We start from the raw sequence: 23,085 nt of genomic DNA on the forward strand, positions 1-23,085 counted from the left end.
TTTCCTACTTATCTCTTGACTATTGATTTTTTGGTTGTCAGAAAGATGTGCTCTATATAATATTAATTTATGAAGCTTGCTTGTGGCCTACCAGGTGATCAATTTTTATAATTGTTCCAAGTGTTCTTAAAAATAATTTGAATTGCCCATTTGTTAGATGGAGTGTCCTTTTTAAGTCAATTATAATTGTCAAATGTGTCCTCATTTCCTCTATGTCTATACTAAATTTTTTTGTCTATCCAACTTGCCAATGATTGAAAGGTGTGTTAAAATCCCTCACTATGAAGGGGAATGTCAATTTTCCTAATAGTTCTATCAATTCCTCTTTGAGTTTCTGTAATTTAAAGGCTACACATTAGGTGGATGGAAGTTTAGAATTTATATCTTCTGGTGAAGTTGACCATGTAATGATACTATTCTCTAGTGATGCTTCTTTTTGGGGGGTTCTTAAAGTCCACCCCCAATTAATATAGCTATATAATCTTTCTGTTGCTTAATATTTGCCTACAGTAACTTAAAATTAAAAAAAAATTTTTTCCAATTACAGTTGACATATAATATTATGTAACTTCAGGTGTATAGCACAGGGATTAGACATTTATATAACTTTTGAAATGATCACCCTGATAAGTCTAGCACCCATCTGACACCATGCATAGTTATTACAATATTATTGACTATATTCCCTCTGCTGTACTTTATATCCTTGTGACTGTTTTTATAACCGCTATTTTGTTAATCCCTTCACCTTGGCAACCATCAATTTGTTCTCTGTATCTATGAGCTTGTTTCTGTTTTGTTTTGTGTGTTTTTTAGATTCCACATATAAGTAAAATCCGATGGCCTTTGTCTTTCTGTGTCTGATTTATTTCACGCAGCATAATACTCTGTAGGTCCATTCATGTTATTGCAAATGATCTGGACACTAATTATGTGTTGCAAAAACACACCGTCATATTTGCATTTGTAATTTGGGGATTGTCCACTGGAGGGGGACCGGAACCAGGGGCAGCTGCCAACAGAGCCATTAAAAGATTTCCTTCCTTTTTTTTTTTCTTTTCTGGTGACAACTCAAAATTTGAGATATAGAACCAGTGCATACTAAAGGCAAGCATCAATTTTACAAACACGAGCTTGCCATTTTTCTTCCTGGGCAGAATTTCTTTGCTTTAGTGCAACGCAAGGTACTATTCAGCTTTGTAATATCCTCAAGTGACTGTGATCACCCAACCCTTTTAAAAGAATAGTTCTAGGAATCTGTCTTGCTTATGTTCTCCCCCGCCCCACCCCCGCTTCTTTTCCGGGAAAGTTATGATCACATCTAGTTAGACTGAAATGCAATTATTGAAGGCAGCCAGTAACATCATTATTTGGCATTTCATGCTGAAATAGGCAGCCTAGATTTTTCTTCTCCCTTTGCTCATTACCTTGCTTCCCGTGGAGTCGCTGGCAGTTAAAGCAAAGGTGAAGACCAACAATTCTCCCGTCTACATTTCTAATGCATCCAGCAGTAGTGTTGAAAACAACAACCAGAAACGCTCAGACCTGCCCAAGATCTTCTCTAAAGAAAACGCAGACTGCATTCTTACCAGTAAAGAAATGAGCATGAATTGTACCCTCTTCTAAGGTGGCTTTGGAAATATTCCTCCAGGCCTGACTGGTGTGGCTTAGTGGTTGAGTGGCGACCTATGAACCAGGAGGTCACAGTTGGATTCCCAGACAGGGCACATGCCCTGGTTGTGGGCTCGATCCCCAGTAGGGGGCGTGCAAGAGGCAATCAATCAATGATTCTCTCTCATGATTAATGTTTGTATCTCTCTCTCCCTCTCCCTTCTTCTCTGAAATCATTAAAACTATATTTTAAAAAATAGTTCTCCGGGATTTGACATGCTGCCTGGCTTGGCAGAAGTAATATCTGTGTGCACTGTGCATGTTTTAGAACGTAAAGGAAACATGTAATGCGGAACTGCTTGTGACTGGAAGCTCAGGCGCTGCTTCTGCAAAGCCAGCACTGTCCTTGCCATGACGGTGAGAGGACTAGTGAGATCTGGGACCCGGAAAGCAGGGTGTTTTCTCTATGTTGTTTCTCAAACTGCATGGACAGAGGATTAAATCAAATCAATGAAAATGTTCGGAAGCAAACTGCTGCATAATTAATCTCTCCTGCTTCCAAGGGTGCATTGTAAAGAAAGCTACTGCTGATCAAAGGAATGGCTAATAGATCTCCAAAGCTTTTTAGAGGTTTATTGCTTGCTAAGTTCTTTAACAGATTTCTTTGAATAAGTCGGTAAAAATGCCCCTTCACATAAAAGAGATGGCGAATAATCAACGTTGAGTCTTTGAGTGTGTTACTCAGTGCCTTAGTTTCTTTATGTAACAGGATGTGTTGTGTGTAGGGGGGGAAGGGGGTATGTTCCATGATTTCTAATCCTGCTTCTTGAACTTTAATAAGATTCATATCAGAGATTCACATATAAATTCTGATTCTGGTCCTAGCCGGTTTTGCTCAGTGGATAGAGTGTCAGCCTGCAGACAAAGGGTCCCAGGTTCGATTCTGGCCGTGGATCAAAGGTTCCTGGGTTTGATTCCAGTCAAGGGCACATGCCTCAGTTGCAGGCTCCTCCCAGGCCCAGGCCCTGGTCAGGACACGTGCAGGAGGCAACCAATCAATGTGTTTCTCTCACATTGATATTTCTCTCTGTCTTTCCCTCTCTCTTCCACTCTCTCTAAAAAATCAGTGGAAAAATATCCTTGAGTGAGGATTAAAAAAAAATTCTGATTCTGCAGATATTCTGGAATAGCCTGAGATTCTGCATTTCCAACAGGCTCTCAAGTGCTGCCCGGGCTGCTGGCCCAGGGGCCACACGTGGAGTAGTGAGGCTCTAGGCTGCATCCCTGACACTTTATGACCTTGTGATGACCTAGTTAATAGCAATCCTACTTCATATTGATGATTCCTATATGAATGATGATTCCTTCATATTATAAAATCCTATGAAGACTGCTTTTGGAGTAAAGAAACCCCCGGATACATAAAGACCATAACTATTAAGGGAATGGGCGAATGACAGCTTCAGTAGAACTGGACCAGGATGACTGAGGCAGAGAAGCAAGGTGGGGGGGGCACATACTGGGCAAGAGTTTGAAGAGCAGCAGATAAGACCTGCTGACAGATCAGATAGGAGGTGCTAGAAGAATGGGGAGTCAAGGCTGATGCCCAAAGGTTTGGCCTGATCAACTAGTAGAATAGAGTTCCTATTTACTGAGCAGAGGCAACCTGGGAAGAGCCGGTGTGGGTGTGTGGGTGAAGCAATCAAGAGTCCAGTGTTAACTTAAAATGCCTATTCTGCATTCAGATGGCCATAGCCAGTAGGCTGCAGGGGTCTGGAGGCAGCAAGGAAGCCTAGTGCTGGAAACCAGGTTCCAGAGTCGTCAATGCATACATGGTATTTTCTTCAAAAAAATTTTTTTAAATTGATTTCAGAGAGGAAGGGAGAGGGAGATAGAAACATCAATGATGCGAATCATTGATTGGCTGCCTACTGCATGCTCCCTACTGGGGATGGAGCCTGCAACCCAGGCATGAGCCCTGACTGGGAATTGAACCATGACCTCCTGGTTCATAGGTCAGTGCTCAACCCCTGAGCCACACAGGCTGGGCCATACATGGTATTTTCATTTATCATCTCATTTAAAGATGAAAATATCCTATGGATTCGGTGATAGGATTATCCTCACTTTACAGATGAGTCGATAGAGGCAGAGAGAGGCTGGGTCACTGCTTCACAGCCACGTGATCACCAAGTGAAGCCCAGCAGGCTGTCTCCAGAGCAAGGAGGGATCAAGGACCAAATACGTCCGGCGTGGTTAGTGATGAGGAGACCATCACATTGTTGAGAAGTGTCAGGTAAGGGGTGCAGGCAGAAGGCAGACTCAGGGACAGAGCAGCCGACCAGACCTGAAGCATGAAAGTGCAGGCACGTCTGGTTTATATCCCGGTCTCTTGTGAGTTTGTTCTCCAGATGCTGAAGGACTTAGGGTTGCTGTCCAAATTCAGTTGCTGGACCTGTAATGCTGGACAGACTTGGGCTGGATGGCCCTGCCGTGTCTCTGCTCGTTGTGAGGGTCCCCTGGCTGTCGCACTCTTTAATTGGGCTCTCCAATGGCTCTGCTAAGTGCTCAGTGCATGTGTGCATTGACCTGAAGGGCAGTTTTCCCCGCGTGGTGCAGAAGAAGCCTTACCCTTGCTGTGTGCTTTCGCAGATGTGGGCAGGCTTGGAAGGGGGCCCGTGCTATTTAGGAGGGAGGGTCATGGGGGAAGCTAAGCATGTGCTGCCTTCAGGGACTCACAGAGGCACAGTCCTAGTGAGACAAGGGCACACGGGAGTTCCTAGAACTGAGGGAGGGGAAGTGATACCTTGTCAGACAGCCACTGACAACGCAGCTGTGGGATACCGTTTCCAGACTGGAAGAGGCAGGGCAAACAGTCAGGTGGGAAACTGATCCAAGGGGCACATCCCCATGCTTTCCATGCAGGCGTGAGAGTCGGGCGGGGTCACCTTGAGGGTGCACTCAGCCCAAGTACATGACTCAAGTCGGTACATGCAGCCTCACTAGATTATGAGCGACCTGAGGACAGCATTGGTGACCTAGGTACCTCTGCAGGTGATGGTAAATGCTCCATAATTTTTTTGAATAATGGAGTGGAGATTAAGTAATTACCAGTATTCACATTAGAGAGCATTGGCAAGATGAATTCATAAGAGGTTCATTATGTTTCCTTAAACTCTAGTTTAAGAGGCAGCTTTTTCTTAATGTTAGCAAGCAATATATGTAGTTAGCATCTAATAATTATTTTAGAAATCATTGTAACAGGGCATAAGTAATGAAAGAATAATAGTGTGGTGAAGGCGGGGGGGCAGGCAGGTGCGGATGGACGGGGGTCATGGGGGAAAAAGGGAACATCTGTAATACTTTCAACAATAAAGATAATTTTTAAAAAAAGAATGTTTGGCTAGATTGCACATACCAGAGAATTAGTTTTCTCTGCTGGGGAGGAGCCAAGTGTGAGGTCCCTACTCCCCTCCCTGGCACCACCACCCACCTGGTTCGAGTACTTGAGGTGTAGCCTGGAGTAGCTTCTCCGTGGCTTTGCTGATCTTGCAAAGGTCAGTGGGGGAAATGATGCATTAACAAAAGGTCTGGAAGTGACTCCTAAACCCCGTTATGTTAAGCCCATAAGGCATGAGAATGCAGGAGACAGAACTCAAGGAACAGTGTAGTCAAATCACTGACATCCACCAGCAACGATGCCCTGTTTCTCTGCAGAATGCTGAGCACTTGCCCCGGTTGAATTCCAGGGCGAGCAGAGAAACCAGGGGACTGGACATCGACTTTCCCTGCCCCCTGACTCAGGCTAATGCGATTCACCTTTGTGCCGGGACCTGATTTTTCATTCGTTCCCTCACTCACCGCTGTTGCTGCGTTTCCGTAGGTCGTACCCATCTCCTGGCCCGTCGGCTTCTTCAGGAACCTCCACCAGGTCCGAAGTCTTGGAGAAAAGAGGGAACAGCATGGGATGAGCAATGTCACATCACTGGGCCAACTGAACAGAGGTTTCCATGTCTGAACATCGAAGGTAGAATTTGCAGGACACTGTCCTAAGAATCCAGTCACGGCTGTCTTGTCTGCCTGGCTAACTTCAGAGGGTGTGCGTTCCCTCTTGGGCACCGTCCCTTTTTTCAGATTGCCTCTCTCCTCGGGCCAGATGCCCCCACTTCTCTCTGCCTGGCTCCATAAAAGAGGAATTTCAGGGGCCTCGATGGAGAGTCACACTTTGTAAACATTTTATGTGTATCTTATCAGAGGAGGGCAAGGCTCCCTTCCTACCTCTCCCAGTCCGCTCTAGAGCACTTTAGCGCCAGTCTCCAGAGACTAACTTTTATTACAAAAAACTCAACTTGTCTAAGGTTTTTCTCAGCCATTCTTACTCTCATGACACCTCAGAAATAAGAAATGTCACAGGGTCTCCAAGTCCTCTGCATCCTGCTCCTTTGAAGCTCACTGTTTCTGAACAAAAGTTGCTATTGTGTTAATTTTATGAAACTGAAGACTGTTCATAAACTAACTCCCAGGAAGTGTTTTGAATTTGGTTTCAGCAGGCCTTCCCCAAGCCATCAAACCTTTTATATTCTAGAGCACTTGAAAGCCATTAAAGGAGACATAACGATTTAGAAACAAGCCAGGCAGTGACTTCCCGACAATGTGAAGCAAATGCCTCTCTGGCCCTGGGAGAAAAGCAACCTGTGGGCCCGAGCTTTGCGATGTGGGAATATGTTAGCTTGCGGACATAACACCGCAAAAACGGCAAGAGGCTGAAATGCATTATGATTTGCCCCTGCAGAAAGGAAGCAAAAGCATTTTAAAGTACCAATCAATCGTTTCTGTTTTCTTCCATCGAGTCCAGTTGGACTCCGGGGAAAGAGTGAAGTGACAGATACTTAAGCACAGTTGGATTTATCTTGGTCTCCCTGCAGGTCTCAGAACAATGCCGTCACAGAGCAAAATTCCAAGAAATCTTCCCTGATGGAACCAGTGCCAGGAAGCGTAAGTGGACTGTGATAAATGGACACCTTATTGACATTCAGAAAACGATGCTCTTTGCTCCTAAAACCAGCCTGTAGGGTCCAGACATTGCTAGCAACAAAGCTATTTTAGACATGAAAGGGAACTGGACAAATGGGCTCTCTGGTGGTCTTGCTGCTTCTTGGCTTGAGCCCAGAATGTGGAGGCCGAAATGGCCATTGCCTGCTGGGAGTGCATCTGAGGCCGTCTCCTCCCACAAGGGCAGCACCACGGGGTTGCTGAGGTCAGGCCATGTCTGGGGAAACCTTTCTGCTCTTCCTTCCCGGCTGGCTTTGCATCTGCCTTCCACACAGGCCAGCCTCAGGCGGGCATGGGGGATGCATGAGCTGAGAGGGGCTGAGGATGTGGTGGCTCACCCCAGAGATGTGAGAAAGGCCTGCTCAGGATGCAGGGCAAGGTGAGTGGACAGAGGTCTCCCTGCTCTGGCCAGCGCTGTCTGTGCTTTTCTTTTGGATTGCTGGGTGGTGTCCACACAAAGTCTTGACATGCACAGAGCACTCATTTCCAGCGAGGTAAAACATAGGGGAGGGGCGTGGGGGGGGTGACTGTCCCATGGAGAGAAGCCCCCCTAAGTCACAGGTCAAGCACCTCTGGGGAGGGTTTTTTTGTGTGTGAATCCAAGGGTATACCTTGCCTTAGAGAGAAAGGATTGAGGAAATGTGAGAAATGGCTGTATTGTTGAACTGGGATGGAGCTGGAGGGAGAACTGGGCACAGCTGGGACTTCCTGCTTCTGCCCATTGTTTGAGTCAAACCTTTCTGTGTTGTTCACATGTTATCTAACATTGGTGGGGGTGGGGGGGGGAGGGAGAGAAGGAGTATACAGAAGAGAAAGTCAAGGAACATGAAGCCAAGAGCGAGGTCTTTGAGGGGGAAAGTTAAATAATTCCTGGGTGTTTGCAACAGAAAATTAACCTTCAGTGGCCCAAAGCCCTTTGGGTTTCCATTTTGGAGGCTGCCTGACTCACAACAGCCCCGCCCTCATGATGCATTTAGGTGGAACCCACAGACCGCAGTGCCTGAGCCCCACCCTGCCCAAGGGCACCAAGAGGACAATTACAGAGGTTCTGTGAGGGGAGTCCGAGCCACTGCCAGAGCTGCTCTTCTTTGTCCTCTGAGCCAGGGAGGTGCCGAAGCGGAGGGCCTCGTAGACAGGGTCCACCTTATTGCCACAGGCTGCAACGGAAGAGAAAGCTCATCTGAGAGAAAGGTTTCAATTCACTGTCAGGAATGCAGCCAATCACCTTTCACATGTCCTGGACCGCATCATGCATCGCCTATTCCATGCACCTGAGAAGCAGGTGCTGCGCAGACCCACTGCCCCCTGGGAAAATGGGGCTTTTGAGGTCAAGCTTTCCTCACATGTGTGTCCCCCATGACAAGTGCCCATTTGCTAGGGACCCCAACTACACCTGGCTCCCTCTGCTCCCAAATGCTTCCTGATGGATTGATTTTCCTCTTTTTTTAAAAATTCATCCCCCAGACTCCAATTTCAAGGTTCTTTCCAAAGATCAGCTTTACTTCCTCAAGTGCGAAGTGAGGCTTTCCCAGGTATGAAGCCTTTGAGACCCGAAGTTTGCAGGAGGAAGCAAGTGTTTTTGAAAGATTTGGACATTCCCAGGCTTCATGAATTGTAATGCCAAACACTTTAGTGTATAAATTTTTAGTTTAAAATTTGCCACTCTGCTCCCTGAAAGACAAACATCGATGTAGAGATTTTGTTAGGGAGAGAAAAATAGAAATACACTGAAGGATATTGTTAAAGAATAAATTCAATGTCTATAAATATAAGGCATTTTTTTTTGGTCTCAATTGAAGAATAGCTGATATTCACTGAGTTCCTTTCAGGCATTGGTCTATAATTTATATTTATTTTTTACAACAATTATAAAAAACAGTCATTATTATTCTCATTTTATAGGGTTTGACAGGGTGGGTAGCTTGTGCAGACACACATTGGTCAGCGGGGAAGCTGGGACTTGAACCAGGTCTGTGGAATGCCATACCCCATGCTCTTTCCACTCCATCATGCTGCTGATGGGTGGGGTAGCATATCAGCAGCCTTTGGGATTTGGGTGTTGTTTGAGCTCCATTAGGGAGAGGATGCATATTCCTGCAGAATTGGGTCCACATTATCTTTCCCTTCCAGCAAAATACACAGACAATCATGACCCCATCAGCCACCAAACAAACGCACACACACACCCCATGGGTTTTGCAGTCCTGGGAGAACAGCAGCCATGAATGCTGACATTGCTGCTCAAAACCCGGCTCAGCCCATCAATGACCCAACTCACCAATGGGCATAACTTCTTTAATGCATCCAAATTGTTCATGAATGAGCAAGGGGGAGCTGTAGTAACGCCGAAACCCCTTTGGCTGGGGAGAGAATGAGAAAGAGAAAGGCTTAATGTCACTGATGAGAAGAAGAGAACCACATAAGAACCTAAAAATCAAACCAGTTGATTTTTCTAGGGGCACCTCCTTGTCTCCCTTCAAGAAGTTGACTTGTGCTATCGTATACCCTTGGAGGGTGGCAATAAGAAAGCCATGCTCTATCTAGAAAGCGAGCCTCAGCCTTGCCCTTCCCTGTCCTGCTTTTTCCCTCTCTGTGGCCCACTGCAGCCTCCCTTGTGTTTGGGATCCTCATTATCTCCCAGGATACCATGGACCATTATGCCTTATTTCACTACAGCTCATTATTGTGGTTGGTTAAAATCAGCCTCGGAATGGGAAAGCAGACCCCCAGGGGTTGGCTTAAAGGCCTTTCTATGTCTCATTGAGCTCTACCAAGAACCATCTGCTTTGTGTTCTAGATTCCATTCTGTTTTCTGACTTCTCATCCATGGTCTTTGCCTTGACTTGTGGAAATAACCTTTGGAGGAGGAGGTAGGGTTTTAAAGAAGACGACATTGTTAATCAGAGTAAGTTGATGAACTCTCTAAGAACTTGACTTACTGTATTCCAATATTGAAAGAAAACGTAGTGGCCCAGCCTCTACTAGAATCCCACAGTCCTCTCCAAAGTTCCTGGCAGTGGTATCTCCTTTGTTTGGACATTGCCAGTGACAGAGGATGGATGGGGGAACTCTCGCTAACCCTGGAGGTAGATCTTTGGTGACTTCATCTCTGACTGTTAAGACTTGGTACATACTGATCCTAGGTCTTTCTTCCTGGAGCCACAGAGGACAATAGAATCCCTCTTCTGTGTGACACGTCTTCTTCTTATTATTTTTTGAAGATAGCTGTCATGCCCTAAGTATCTCCAGGGTAGAAATTCTTGGTTCCTTCTACAATTCTTTGGCCTTCCTAGTTTTGAAATCTCTGGGTTGCTTTTGAGTGATGTGTGGCACCAGTGCTGAATGAAGCCCACACTCTTGAGATGGTATGATCAGTCCAGAATGGGCCAGGGACACCCAACCTCCCTTGGTTGGGCCACCATGAGTCTATTAAAGTGCTGTAGATTTTTATTACTCTCTCCACTTTTGGGAGGGTGGTTAATCTCTATCCTACTTATGACTCCCACTGAGCTGTCAGCCAATTAAGTACTAGAATGACCAGCCACCCTAGTTTGCCTGGAGCTGGGATATGGTTCCTAGGGTGCTTAACTTTCACTTTTAAAACCTGGAGAGTTCTAGGATGTGGGACTTCCCGTGCTAAAGCTAGGACAAGTTGGTCACTATGTGGAGCATTCATCCCTTGGGCTGACAATGCTCCTTCTCTGCTCTGTCACTTTGCCAAACAGGAAGCCAAGTTGGCAGACCAGGGGTTCTAGGGCTGCCTTCCTGGTGTCCAGTTCTCACAGGTGCTGCAGAGAAGGAGTTTGAATGGAGTGATCTCAGGGGCAGGCCCTTACCAGCTTGCCCATGCACCGCTGGGGTGCTAGGCCATCCATGCACTTGTGGTGGATGCTCATCTTACAGGCTTTGCAGCGTAGTCCATGCTTAGCATTTGTTCCTGTCAGACATACAGTGAGCTTTGGTTAGGATACAACCTGCCCTTTGCTGGTGACTAGTATGAAATCCCTGGGAAAGTGATTACTTCCATAACCCAGGGAATTCTTTTCTATGACTTTTGCATGAACCTTTCAAAAAGGGCAAAATATTATGGTAGATTCTTTTACCTTCCCCCCAATTTCTACCTAAGGTGTTAGCTTTGGTCTCCCCCCCTCCTCTTCTATTCATTACTCTAGAATATCTTAGCTGCCTCCACTTTCATTGTTTTCTCAATTCAAGGCAGAAAATTCCACTTTCTTTGCTTTTTATACAGGTCACCTGTTTCTGCTCTTCTGTATGTGCTACTGAGTAGTGGGAGTCCTGAATGATTTGGTGGGAACCCACTTCTAACTTTATCTCAGGCCAAACCCCTCTTGTTCACTTTGCTCTAACCACATGATCTTCTTCAGGTTCCTTGAAAGCACAAGCTCTTTAATGCCTTAGGGCCGTGGTCGGCAAACTGCGGCTCGCGAGCCACACATGGCTCTTTGGCCCCTTGAGTGGGGGGTCTTCCACAAAATACCGCCACACTCAAGGGGCCAAAGAGCCGCATGCGGCTCACGAGCCGCGGGGCCATAGGGTCTTTGCACATATTGCCCGATAAGCCTGGAATGCTGATTCTATCACTTTTCACTTGTCTTGCTACTCCTCATCCTTCAAATCACTTGTCATTTCTTCAATGAGGCTTTCCTGGAAACATTCCCCTGCCATTGTCTAAATGATCTTTTTCCTATTATTCTTTTTCCCAGCACTCTGCCACAGTATTTCTAAAATCACATTTATTTCTTTGAGAGCTTGTTTCTGTCTGCCTTTTCCTCTGGACTGTGAATGCAATGAGGCTAAGTTTGTCACTGTATAACCAGCTCTGAGTATGATGGTCGATGTATTACATAAATTAACAAACAAATCCTTCCATAGTCACATATGTATTAAAACAGCGGTGCCTGATTTAGATAATAAATTGAGGTTGATTCATGGATGGCTTAGAGATGACATTCAAGAGCTGAAAGAGGACTTGAAGATCATTTATATGTATGAGATTATTTATTTATTTTTAAAATATATATATTTTTCTTGATTTCAGAGAGGAAAGGAGAGAGATAGAAACATTAACGATGAGAGAGAGCCATTGATTGGCTGCCTCCTAAATGCCCCACACTGGGGATTGAGCCAGCAACCTGTGCATGTGTCCTGACCGGGAATTGAAGCATGACCTTCTGGTTCATAGTTCAATGCTCAACTGCTGAGCCACACTGGCTGGGCTGTATGAGATTATTTTGTAGATATGCAGCCTGGGGGTCTAAGCAGTGGAATGGTTTGCCTCAGGTCAGAGAAGTTTCTGCCTGGTTTCACTCTTTCGCTGCTTGACCCAAATATTTTCTCCTTTTATTTGGGTTGCTTCACCTACATGAAGATGTGCTTGGTGATAATAAGGTGATAAAATCTGACATTCAGTGGAAAAAACCAATGGACAAATGTTTGATTGGGAAAGTCCCTGGAAACCCTTCACGAGGTAATACCTGAAAAACCCTTTCAGGAAGGACTCATTTAACACAAAGCATGTCTGCTGTTAGAACCACAGAAAGTCAAAGTGATGTATAAACACATCATAAATTACGGGCTATGTGTGCTTGTTCAGAAATAGTAGTTGGAAAATCTTTTTTCATTTTCGAGAAGAACACGTTAGCTGAAAGACTGCAATACCTTCAAAAGACTAGACTTCCAAAGAAATCACTTATTTTTTGTTTTTGAATTAGGGAAAGCTATTTGTGCCCTTTGTGAAAATGTAAGTAAAAGCATCAAAGAAGAGAGTTATTTCATTGTGTGCTGGACTCTGAAATAGCACCATTATATATTAAAGAATGTTTTCCTTCAGACCTGAACACCATAATTTCAGTTTTCCTTGTCTGTTCTAACACAATCTGTTTTGTACGAGTCAGACCATCAGCAATTCTTTGGTTTTAGGTGTTCCAATTTCTACTCTGGAATATCAAGAATGATTGAAGAGGGAAGCTTGTATGCTGTGGCTCAGAGAATAGTTCAAAAGAATAACTCACATTTGAAGCAAGATATGGGAAATCTGTGGTCTGACATGTGCTATTAATAGTTATCACCATCACAAAGACATCACTGAACCTAACCCTATGCCTCAATGGAGTGAGAAAAACACAAATTTGAGTTCAAATCTGTCTTATGCTGGCTCTTTAAACTTAAGAAAACTATTAACATTCCTAGAGCCTCAGCTGTCTCTTCATAAAATGGTAATAGTATTAGCTACTCTCAGGGTTTCTGATAGTTATAGTGTCAAAATATATGCAAAGGGGATTGTAGGGGTTGAAATACTTGGAAACATAAAGATACCACTGGACATTGAGTAAACATGATAGAATGACCACATGGTTTTCAACACTTATTCATACCAAAAATCCATTAAAATTATAGCCCACAATTAAAAATGGTATAAATCCCAAATAATAAGATTACTGGGAAGAGTAGCAAAAATAGAAGGGAGTTCAACATATATTTGGAAGACAGAGATTGGAGGAATAGCAATAAATTTAGCAGAAAAGAGGAAGATTGGATTTTCCAACAGCATCTTGAAAAGTAGAAGACCATGGATCTTCAAAATCTGTGGAATTTAAAAATTCTGAGAGAAGATAATTTTCAATCTAGAATTTTATATCCAGTCCAATTACCAACAAGTATGGAAGCAGAATAAACACCTACTCAGATCTTCAGGGATTCAAAATATTAACTTTCTATTTACCCTTTCTTAGAAAACAAATGAAGGATGTGCCTTAGAAAGATGAGGGAATGAGTTAAGGAAGAGGAAATTGCACATCCCATGCACAACAAAATAACTGACACAGAGAAGTAAATAATATGTCCACCTGAAAACTCTGAACTAGCTCTAGACAGGTGCTGCAAGATGAGATAAGACAGTAGACTTGTGGGAAAACATGGAACAAACTTTGAAGTTTATTGATGCTTTTGAGGTTTCAATATTGTAATAGATATGGCATTTGACAGCTATATGGGAACATTTGAAAAAAAAACAATTATAGGTGCATGAAAGTCAAGAAAATGGAAAGGGTGATTTTTTAATTTTTTTTTATTGATTAAGGTATTACATATGTATCCTTATTCCCCTACCCCCCGCTCATGCCCTCACCCCCCTGGTGTCTGTGTCCATTGGCTAGGCTTATATGCATGCATACAAGTGAAAGGGTGATTTTAAATTTGAGGAAATATAAAATCCATGTAAGGAAAGAAATAGAATCACAGTATAATGCTTGAATCAGAAGATTGCAATAGTCACAATAGTGTATAAACTGACTATCTAGTGAACACAAAATTGTGATCAAACTACCTGGGAAGATGAGAGCAAGGGAGCCAAGACTGATACAACTGTTTTGGGAAGGTGAGAGTGAGGAAGAGGGAACAAGTGAGAGGGTGTTGGAGGGGTGAGAGCTGAATTCTCATCTATTGCAGAAAACCAATAAATATTTGGTTAATCAATAAATAGTAGTAGAGCCCTAGCCGGTTTGGCTCAGTGTATAGACCAATGATGGCGAACCTTTTGAGCTCGGTGTGTCAGCATTTTGAAAAACCCTAACTTAACTCTGGTGCCGTGTCACATATAGAAGTTTTTTGATATTTGCAACCATAGTAAAACAAAGACTTATATTTTTGATATTTATTTTATATATTTAAATGCCATTTAACAAAGAAAAATCAACCAAAAAAATGAGTTCGCGTGTCACCTCTGACACGCGTGTCATAGGTTCGCCATCACTGGTATAGACAGTGTCAGCCTGCGAACCAAAGGGTCCCTAGTTTGATTCCAGTAAAGGGCACATGCCTGGGTTGTGGGCTCGATCCCCAGTAGGGGTTGTGCAGGAGGCAGCCGATCAATGATTCTCTCTTATCATTGATGTTTTTATCTCTCTTCCCTTCCTCTCTGAAATCAATGAAAATATATTTTAAAAATAGTAGTAGAAGCACAGCATTTAGAAATATTGAAATAAATGTTAGAAACAAACCAATGAAGTTGAAAGTGGTCGCTCATTGGAAGTTAGTCTGGGTTATAGGATAAGATAGTTTCTATTGTAGAATTTTCAGTACCATTAGTACCTTATTTAAACTAGCCTCATGAACTACTGTGACAAAAAGAATATAAGTAAAGTTGCTGGAAATTGGGTCAAGTCAATCCCTTGCAATAATGTGGCCCTTGGTATATGAAGGTCGGATTACAGGCTCCACTGCTCTAGAGCCCAGTACAGACCCTTGAAAACATGCAGAAGGAAAGTGCAGGAAAGAGAAAGTTCTTCCCACAGCTGACTCTATCTCCACGCCCTCTAAGCTGGGGATTGCTCACACAATCAATAATGCATTAGGAGTCAAGGCCGCAAATGCATTAGCCGATATAAGTGCACACCGCTGTTCCTAGTTTTGATATGCTCTTATTCATGGAGTTATTTTTTGTTTTGAAAATGACATTGATGTCATAAGTGCCTTTAATAAAAATTGTTTTCTCATCTTGGTTGAATCTTTTAAAAGGAAGAGTGGAGCTGGAGGGGAGAAGTACAAATGGAAGAATACAAAAGTACAAAGGCAGGGCAATTGTTCTACAACTTATTACAACTTCCATGCATAAATTGTATTACATCTGTATGTTCATACCTGGATATGTGTGTTTGTACTTGCATGCATACATGATATATAAAGAGATCATGGCGGGCTGGAAGAAGTCATCAAATGTTTAGGTATTAGTCCTTAGCTCTGAGACATTGGACAAGGCACTTGATTATCTGAGCCCGAGTCTCCCCATCTGAGAAAGGGTGTCATGAGCACAAAATGGGAAACCCAATGGGCATAACTCACTATGCAAAAGTAAGCAGTGATTTGGCTGGAAGATGTATTATCTGAATAGTGACTTTCCCTGAGAACATGATTCCCAGTTCCTTAAGGCTTACCCGGATGTTTTAAACTCATGACTGGATCAGGCATGACTCATGTAGAGCACGGTCTACATCCTACTCTCCTGTGTGTACCAAATCCAAATCCCTCCCTTATAACTCAATTTACAAACAAGTAGGTTGATCCTTGTTTTGTAAATTATGTATTAATGTGATAAGTTAACTGTTTGGCCTCTAACAACCTGAGGTAGATCAGAATAAGTTTAATTTTTTTTTCATATTTATTGATTTTAGAAAGGGGAGAGAGAGAGAGAGAGAGAGACCTCCCAATTCCTTCTTTGAAAAACACCTATATTCCAGGAATGTGAAGATTTTGGCAACAGAATGGAGGATCTCTACAGAAGAAAACCCTTCAACAAGGCTGATCTTGGACGTTAATTTAGGCAGATATTTTGTTTTTGTTTTGTCTTCCTTCTGAGGAGTTAGACTAAGAGTCAGAAAAGTTTTTCTGTAAAGGGCAAGAGAGCAAATATTTTAGGTTTTACAGGCCACATGGTTTCTATGCTGTTGTAGCATGAAAAGAGACATAAACTTTTTTTTTGCAAAAAAGCCCGTTACCATACTAATGTAGGTCTTTCTTAAGAGTGAAGTGGGCTACACTTCCCTGTGTGCCCTTTTGGCTTACAGAAGGTTTCATAGAAATCAACCTATTCAACCTACAGTTTCCCATCTCAGTTGATGGCAATATGATTCTTCCAGTAACTTGGGCCAGAAACCTCGGCAGCATCCCTGTTTCTCCCAGGCAGCCCACGTGCAACAAATCTTGCTGGGTACTTCCTTCAAAATATATCATGAATCTGGACCATTCTCAATTCTTCCCGCTGTACCGTCATCTCTTACCTGCATTACTGTAATAATAGCCTCCTAATGGTCTTTGCTTCAATCCTTGTCCCCATTCCAGCAAAGTCTGTTCTTTACATAGTAGCCAGAGCAACCCTTTGTAAAGATAATTAAAGTCTTGTAGTTACTTTACAGTGTAAAAGCCAAAGTCCTTACAATGGCACAGGATCTCTGCCCTCCTTTCCTCTCTGCTCTTCATCAACTTTGCTGCATCCCATGCTGGCTACCTGGCTGGTACTTACACACAGCATGCTCCCGCCTTAGGCTTTGCTCTACTTGTTTCCTTCACTTGGATGTTCTTTCCTCAGAGTTGTCTCATCTTCAGGTCTTGCTCAGACCTGGTCTTACCCTGACCATCTCATGTGATACAGCAACCTGCCCCTGGTCTAGGGGTTTCTGATCTTTCCCACCCTGCCTAACATTGTTCTTCTTTCCACATTACCCATCACTGTAGAAAACTCCATCCGTCCGTCCATCCATCCATCCATCCATCCATCCATCATCCATCCATCCATCATCCATCCATCCATCATCCATCCATCCATCATCCATCCATCCATCATCCATCCATCCATCATCCATCCATCCATCATCCATCCATCCATCATCCATCCATCCATCATCCATCCATCCATCATCCATCCATCCATCATCCATCCATCCATCATCCATCCATCCATCATCCATCCATCCATCATCCATCCATCCATCCATCCATCCATCCATCCATCCATCCATCCATCCATTGTCTCCCCAACTAAAATGTCAACTCTACAAGGGCAAAGATTTTTCCCTGGTTTGTTCACTGATGCAGCCTAAGTGCTTAGAGCAAAACCTGGCCCAGAGGAGATACCCCATAAATATTTGTTGAATGAATTCTTATTTAAGTTGGAAAGAAGGCCGAGATGTCTGATGTTGCTAGTACTCAACACGCTATTATTAAATAAGAAAATAAAAAATATCCATTGAAGGGATGCCAATTTTCTCCAAGTAGTTCTGTAAATATACCAGAATTCTAGCTGACATCTCAATGGGATTTGGGTGGGAGACTTCACAAAATGATTCTAAAATTAATTTTGAAGAGTAAATACTTGAGAATAGCAAAATATTTTTGAAAAATAATCTATTATAAACCACAATAATAATTAAACCAGAAAGCTATTGGTGCTGAACTAACAAAATAACCAGTAAAGTAAATTGAAAATCTAAAAAATATACTTAAGTATCTTTAAGAGTTTAAAGTTTGATAAAAGTGACTTTCAAATCAGCAGTGAAAAGCGGAATTATTTAACAGATATTGATGAGTCACCTGGTAAATTATTTTGGGAAAATACTAATTCATAGCATATTCTGAACAAAAGTGTGGATGGGTTAAGAAATTTACATAAACATTAAAACTATTATATTAATTGAAGAATTATGACACCAGCTTATTTATTCTTGAGTAGAGAAGATCTTTCTAAGTAAGAGTTTTATGAGAGAAAATAATATACCAAAAGGTTGGTAAATTTGATTATATAAAAATATATTCACTAGTACAGATAAATTGGGGAAAATATTTGCCTTATAAAATTAAGGATATTATACTGTAATATATGAGATTTATGAGCATTTCTTTCAATTTAAAAGGAAAAGATAAGTAAGCCAAAAATATATTGTCCAAGACATAAATTGAGGGCTTATAAAATAAACTGAATTGAAAGTTAAACGTGCAGTGCAGCAATTTTCAATCTTTTTCATCTCATGGAACACATAAACTAATTACTAAGATTCTGTGGCACACCCAAAATATATTTTTTTGCTGACCCGACAAAAACAACAGGTATACTTTTGATTCATTCACCTGAAATGGCGATTGTTATGTTGGCTGTTGTTATTTTTTTAAATTTGAGAATCTAAGGGAAAAGAGGTCAGTGCCCCTCACTAAACAGTCGGGTATTGCATATTTTAAAAATTCTTGCGGCGCACCGGTTGAAAATCGCTGATTTAATGAATGGCAAATTTAATTAGTAATCAAAGAACTAGGAATGAAAATAGCAAGATATCCATTTTTTTCTATCAAATGTACAAAGATGAAAAGTAATGAAAAAATAACTATAAGTAGTTGGATGTGGGGTACGGGCGCTCCCAGACACTGCTGCTCGGATTAGAAAATGGTACCATTGTTTTCAGGTCACTTTGGGGACATGCATCAAAAGCTTTAAACATGTGCATAATTCTTTGATAGAGCAATTTCAGAATTGGGTCTTAAGAAAATAATTAAATATGTTTGCAAAGGCTTAACTACAAAGATACTCACTGTAGCTTTGTAAGTAATATTAGGAAATGGGAAATGACTAAATTATCAGAGTAAGGAAGGTATTAGTTAATGAAAGCTTGGTGCACCCATAAACAAAATACTTTTTGGCTACTGAGATAATTTTTTATTTAATAATAACTGACATAATATGATATTTATAATAAAATATTAAAGTGTCAAAATCAGGGTAAAAACAAAACATTTAGACAACTCTCATTTAAAATGAGCATATACATGCATGTAAAAAGGTCTGGCAGGGCACATTAATAATATTTCTATCTGGGTTGGTGGGATTATAAAAGCTTTTTAGTTCTTGTTTTTGTTTATTTGTATTTTCTCATATTCTAGAAGGAACATGTTTTCCCTTCGTAATAAGAAATAAGAGACTACATAGTTTTGAAAGGAAGTGTTTTCGCTTTTGAAGAATTATCAAGTCATGTTGAGAGGAGTCACTTTGGTGGTTTTGATTTTGGAGCTTCCGTTGTTGGGAATGTGTGGTTGGGTCGGGAGTCCAACAGCTTAGGAAAACAAAAGGTAGCAGCAGCTCTCCTCATCTCCACTTGCCGTGACCTAGGACTTGGGGAGAGTGCTGTCCTGGACGCCATGTCCTGCCATCATTCAGTGTGGCCCGCTCCCCCTCCCTCACCCCCTGCACGGCCTGTGCCCTGTGCGTGCTGACACGCTCAGCAGGCTTTGTTTTCCTTTCCTGGAACTATGTCCTTCAAGGCTGGGCCTTCCTCTGAGTTACCCAGGGAACATTCTGTAGCAGAATGGCAAGCTGCAGACTTCACAGACGAGGCCACCTCCATTGCCTCTGATTGACAAGGGGAAAGTGCCCATTTCTCTTTATTTTTGCTTCAAAAAGTAATGGACAGCTTTCAATGCTTTATAGATTTCAGAGAACTTTTATTTTTTAAATCCAAGTTTTCTGAGCAGATTTTTTCAGTCCCTACACTATGGGCATTTGGGGCCTGGGAATTTTTTGCCGTGTGTGTGTGTGTGTGTGTGTGTGTGTGTGTGTGTAGGGGCAGGCTGTCCTGTGCCTTGCACGATGGTTGGCAGCCGTTCTGGCCTCATCAAGGAGGTACTTGATGCAGAAGTACCTCCTCCTGAACTGTGACAACCCAAAACATCTCCAGATATTGTCAGATGTCCCCAGGGTCAGGGTTACTAGATTAAATATAGAAAAGTCTAGTTAGTCCAGCCAGCATGGCTCAGTGGTTGAGCGCTGACCTATGAACCAGGAAGTCACAGTTCCATTCCCGGTCAGGGCACATGCCTGGATTTCAGGCTTGATCCCCAGTATGGGGTGTGCAGGAGGCAGCTGATCAATGATTGTCTCTCATCATTGAAGTTTCTCTCTCTCCCCCTCTCCCTTTCTCTCTGAAATCAAACTATATTTAAAACAGAAGAAAAGTCCAGTTAAATTTTAAGATAACAAATTATTTTTTATTCTAAGAATATCTCAAATATTGCATGAACCAATTGTATCCCAAATACTGCCTGTGACACGCTTATATTAAAATGTTATAGGTTGTTTTTCTGAAATCCAAACTTAATTATTGGGTGTCCTATCTTTTTATTTGCTAAGTCTTGAACCCCTATCTGCGAGGCAAAATTGCCCCCGGTTGAGAAACGGATGTAGAGAACAATTATTTTTGGCTCTCTTTCATGCTGAGGGAACTGAGGCTAAGGGAGAGAAGTCTGTGGTCTAAGGCCACTGGAGAAAGGGTGCAGAGATGAGATCTGAGCCCAGGAATCCTGATTACAAATTCCCTCTTCCTTCTTGTACAGGAAAGAACTTCCCGTTTTTATTCCTGAAAAGATGAAAACTGAGAGACCGTCACGATTAGGGCCACTTGATAGGGGGACTGTGCTTAGGATCACCAGGAATGAAGAACCTTCCGTAAGTCCTAACACAATGATTCCTTCAAGTTAGTGTTATTCCACATTTAACAGATGGAAAATTGAGCATCGGAGAGTTTAAATCATTTAGCTAGTACATGGGTAGAGCTAGAATTCTAAAGCAGATCTGACTTAATCCACACCTGACATTGTACCTCTGTTTGGTGTTCTTGCCTGATTCCCCCCCCCCCCCCTTAATCAACTAGGTTTGACTGAAACCTTTTCTGATAGCATCTTTGATCCATCACATTTGAACATTAGGGATAAAAGAATGAATTGGTCCAGAACTCCTTTTAAATGCTATTTCAGAACAAAGCCAAGTAGTGTAACCATCTGATTTGTCTTTTGGATGTGGTGCCTTCCATGTGAGGAGTCTACCAAAAGAACAGGGAGGAAGGCGGTGGTTAACTGGGATGGATTTGTAGGCTATAACACCAGCTTTTGAGAAATTAAGAGCTGACTCTGTTACATTTTTCTTTCAAAGAATATATGGCATGTTTCCATTCTTTGTCCTCAATGGGAAAGTACTTCTAAGAATTATAATGAGTTTGGTAGAGAGCAATGAACTCCTATTTATCCTCTAATGCCCCACTGAAATGCCAGTCATTATGGAACTTTCATATCTTCGTCCTCAGATAGAACGACTGTTCCCTCATTGAGGCTTCCCAAGCACTTTGCATATGCCTTGGTTCAGATATTGACATGTATGAACCCATATATTTGTTAAGTATCCCATATTTATTTTCTGAAAAAAAGAAAGAATAAAATGAATATCTATACAAGAGACAAAATTAGAAATCTTATAAAAATTTAAAATTAGCTATTTTCTCTGTTAATTCTCTTTCTCAGGTATCTAAGGCCTTCTACACAATTCATTTTCTCTTTCTCAGGTACCTAAGGCCTTCTACACAGTTCTTAGGGGCTTTCTGACTTAAAAGTGGAACAGAATTGATTAGGAAGATACCTTAGTGCCTTGCAACTTGAAGTGGGGCCCATAGTCCAGCATCACTGACATCACCTGAGACCTTGTAAGGAATGCAGAATCTTAGGACCCGAGCTGGACCCACTAAGTCAGGGTATGCATTTCACCAAACTTTGCAGGTGATTTGCATGCGTATTCAATTTCTGAGAAGTCCTACCTTAGAGATCAGTAGCCTAGGAATGGCAAATACATAGTACAGGTGTTGAAGAAGACTTTCATTTTGTGTGCATGGCAGACATCACTAATCAATCACAATCATTTTCTCACTGGGCTATGGTGCCACTTTAGAAGCTTCTCTGGGCAATCAGTGTCAACCAGTTAGTGTGGAAACCAACTTGCCCTCCCAGATATAGCTTCTCATTTTGCAGATAAAGAAACTCAGTCTCAAGGAAGCAAGGTGCTTTGACAAACATTACACTGCTCCTCCGTGGCAGAGCAGGAATTAAAATACTAGTGTCGGGCCTCTTGGGCTAATGGTCTTCCCACTGCAGCATGCTGGGAAGGTCAGCAAAGCTCAAATCAGGGTTTACAATGACCTGTTCCTCACCACCGTGAAAGGACCCTAGGTGACCTCATACTGCAAAGAGCTGGAGCTCTGGAGTTAAAGCAATACAGCTTAAACTGCTCCCAAGCTTCAGATATCACTCAATAGTTAGAAAGTTTTCTGCAAAAGGGGAAAAAGGGGGAACATATTTTCCATCACACTTGAACTCTAGTCATGAGACCTTGATTAAAAATAACCCATCCTATCTCTCCCCTGCTATGAGTTCAATCGAACAAGATGGTTTCCAAGTTTTCCGGGAAATTCAGTAATATAGTCATTTGCCAGTGACTTGAAATGCTATCAAGCAAGCAGAAAGGACCTTTAAAAATGGTGAAGACCCCTGGGCCATCATTCCCTGCCTATATTCCCCACTCCTTGCTACACTACAACTTTTCCAACCCCTTCTTAGCTATAAAAAATTAATGGCATTCATTGTTTATAAATGCCTCTGTTGATCTTTCCTATTTCGGTTCTTGACTACTAGTGGAAAAACTCTCCCTACTTCCCCCGCCCCTCACCCGCACTGAACTTTAAAAATAGTAACAGGAGTTGGGTTGGCTCAGAGCTTTGAGTTTGGAGTCCATAGCCTCGCCCCCCTGGGCCATCAGTTCACGCTGTAATATCATGGCCACCAAGCTTTCCTTCTGTCTTGTGTGTTTGGCTTAACATTCTGAGAGGAGACGTCCTCCAGGACGATCACTTTCTCATGACCATCTGTGAAACAGCTGGACTGGACACCCCTGACCCCGGTATTAATAGTCTCTGCTGTCTGCCTCCTCTTCTCTGAGGTCTGCGGTTTTCACAGTCTCATTTGCTTTCTTCACAACTCTTCTTCCAGCCGAGGGCTCGAGAATTTATATTTATCCTCAGGTCTCCCAAGAATGGATTGGCCAATCGA

At 42.4% G+C, this 23,085-nt stretch overlaps 1 protein-coding gene across 1 annotated transcript in view; it reads right to left on the reverse strand.

Moving 5' to 3' along the window:
• Positions 1–23,085, reverse strand: part of STAC (SH3 and cysteine rich domain) — a 103,097-nt gene that overhangs the window by 30,722 nt on the left and 49,290 nt on the right. The window contains exons 4-7 of the mRNA XM_005877114.2: positions 10,500–10,600; positions 8,942–9,023; positions 7,705–7,820; positions 5,473–5,551 (exon numbers count right to left, since the gene is read on the reverse strand). Of these exons, the coding sequence (XP_005877176.1) occupies positions 5,473–5,551; positions 7,705–7,820; positions 8,942–9,023; positions 10,500–10,600 (378 nt within the window). The remainder of the gene's footprint in view (positions 1–5,472; positions 5,552–7,704; positions 7,821–8,941; positions 9,024–10,499; positions 10,601–23,085) is intronic.

The sequence above is a fragment of the Myotis brandtii genome, unplaced genomic scaffold, assembly GCF_000412655.1.
Source record: "Myotis brandtii unplaced genomic scaffold, ASM41265v1 scaffold506, whole genome shotgun sequence".
Taxonomy (NCBI): domain Eukaryota; kingdom Metazoa; phylum Chordata; class Mammalia; order Chiroptera; family Vespertilionidae; genus Myotis; species Myotis brandtii.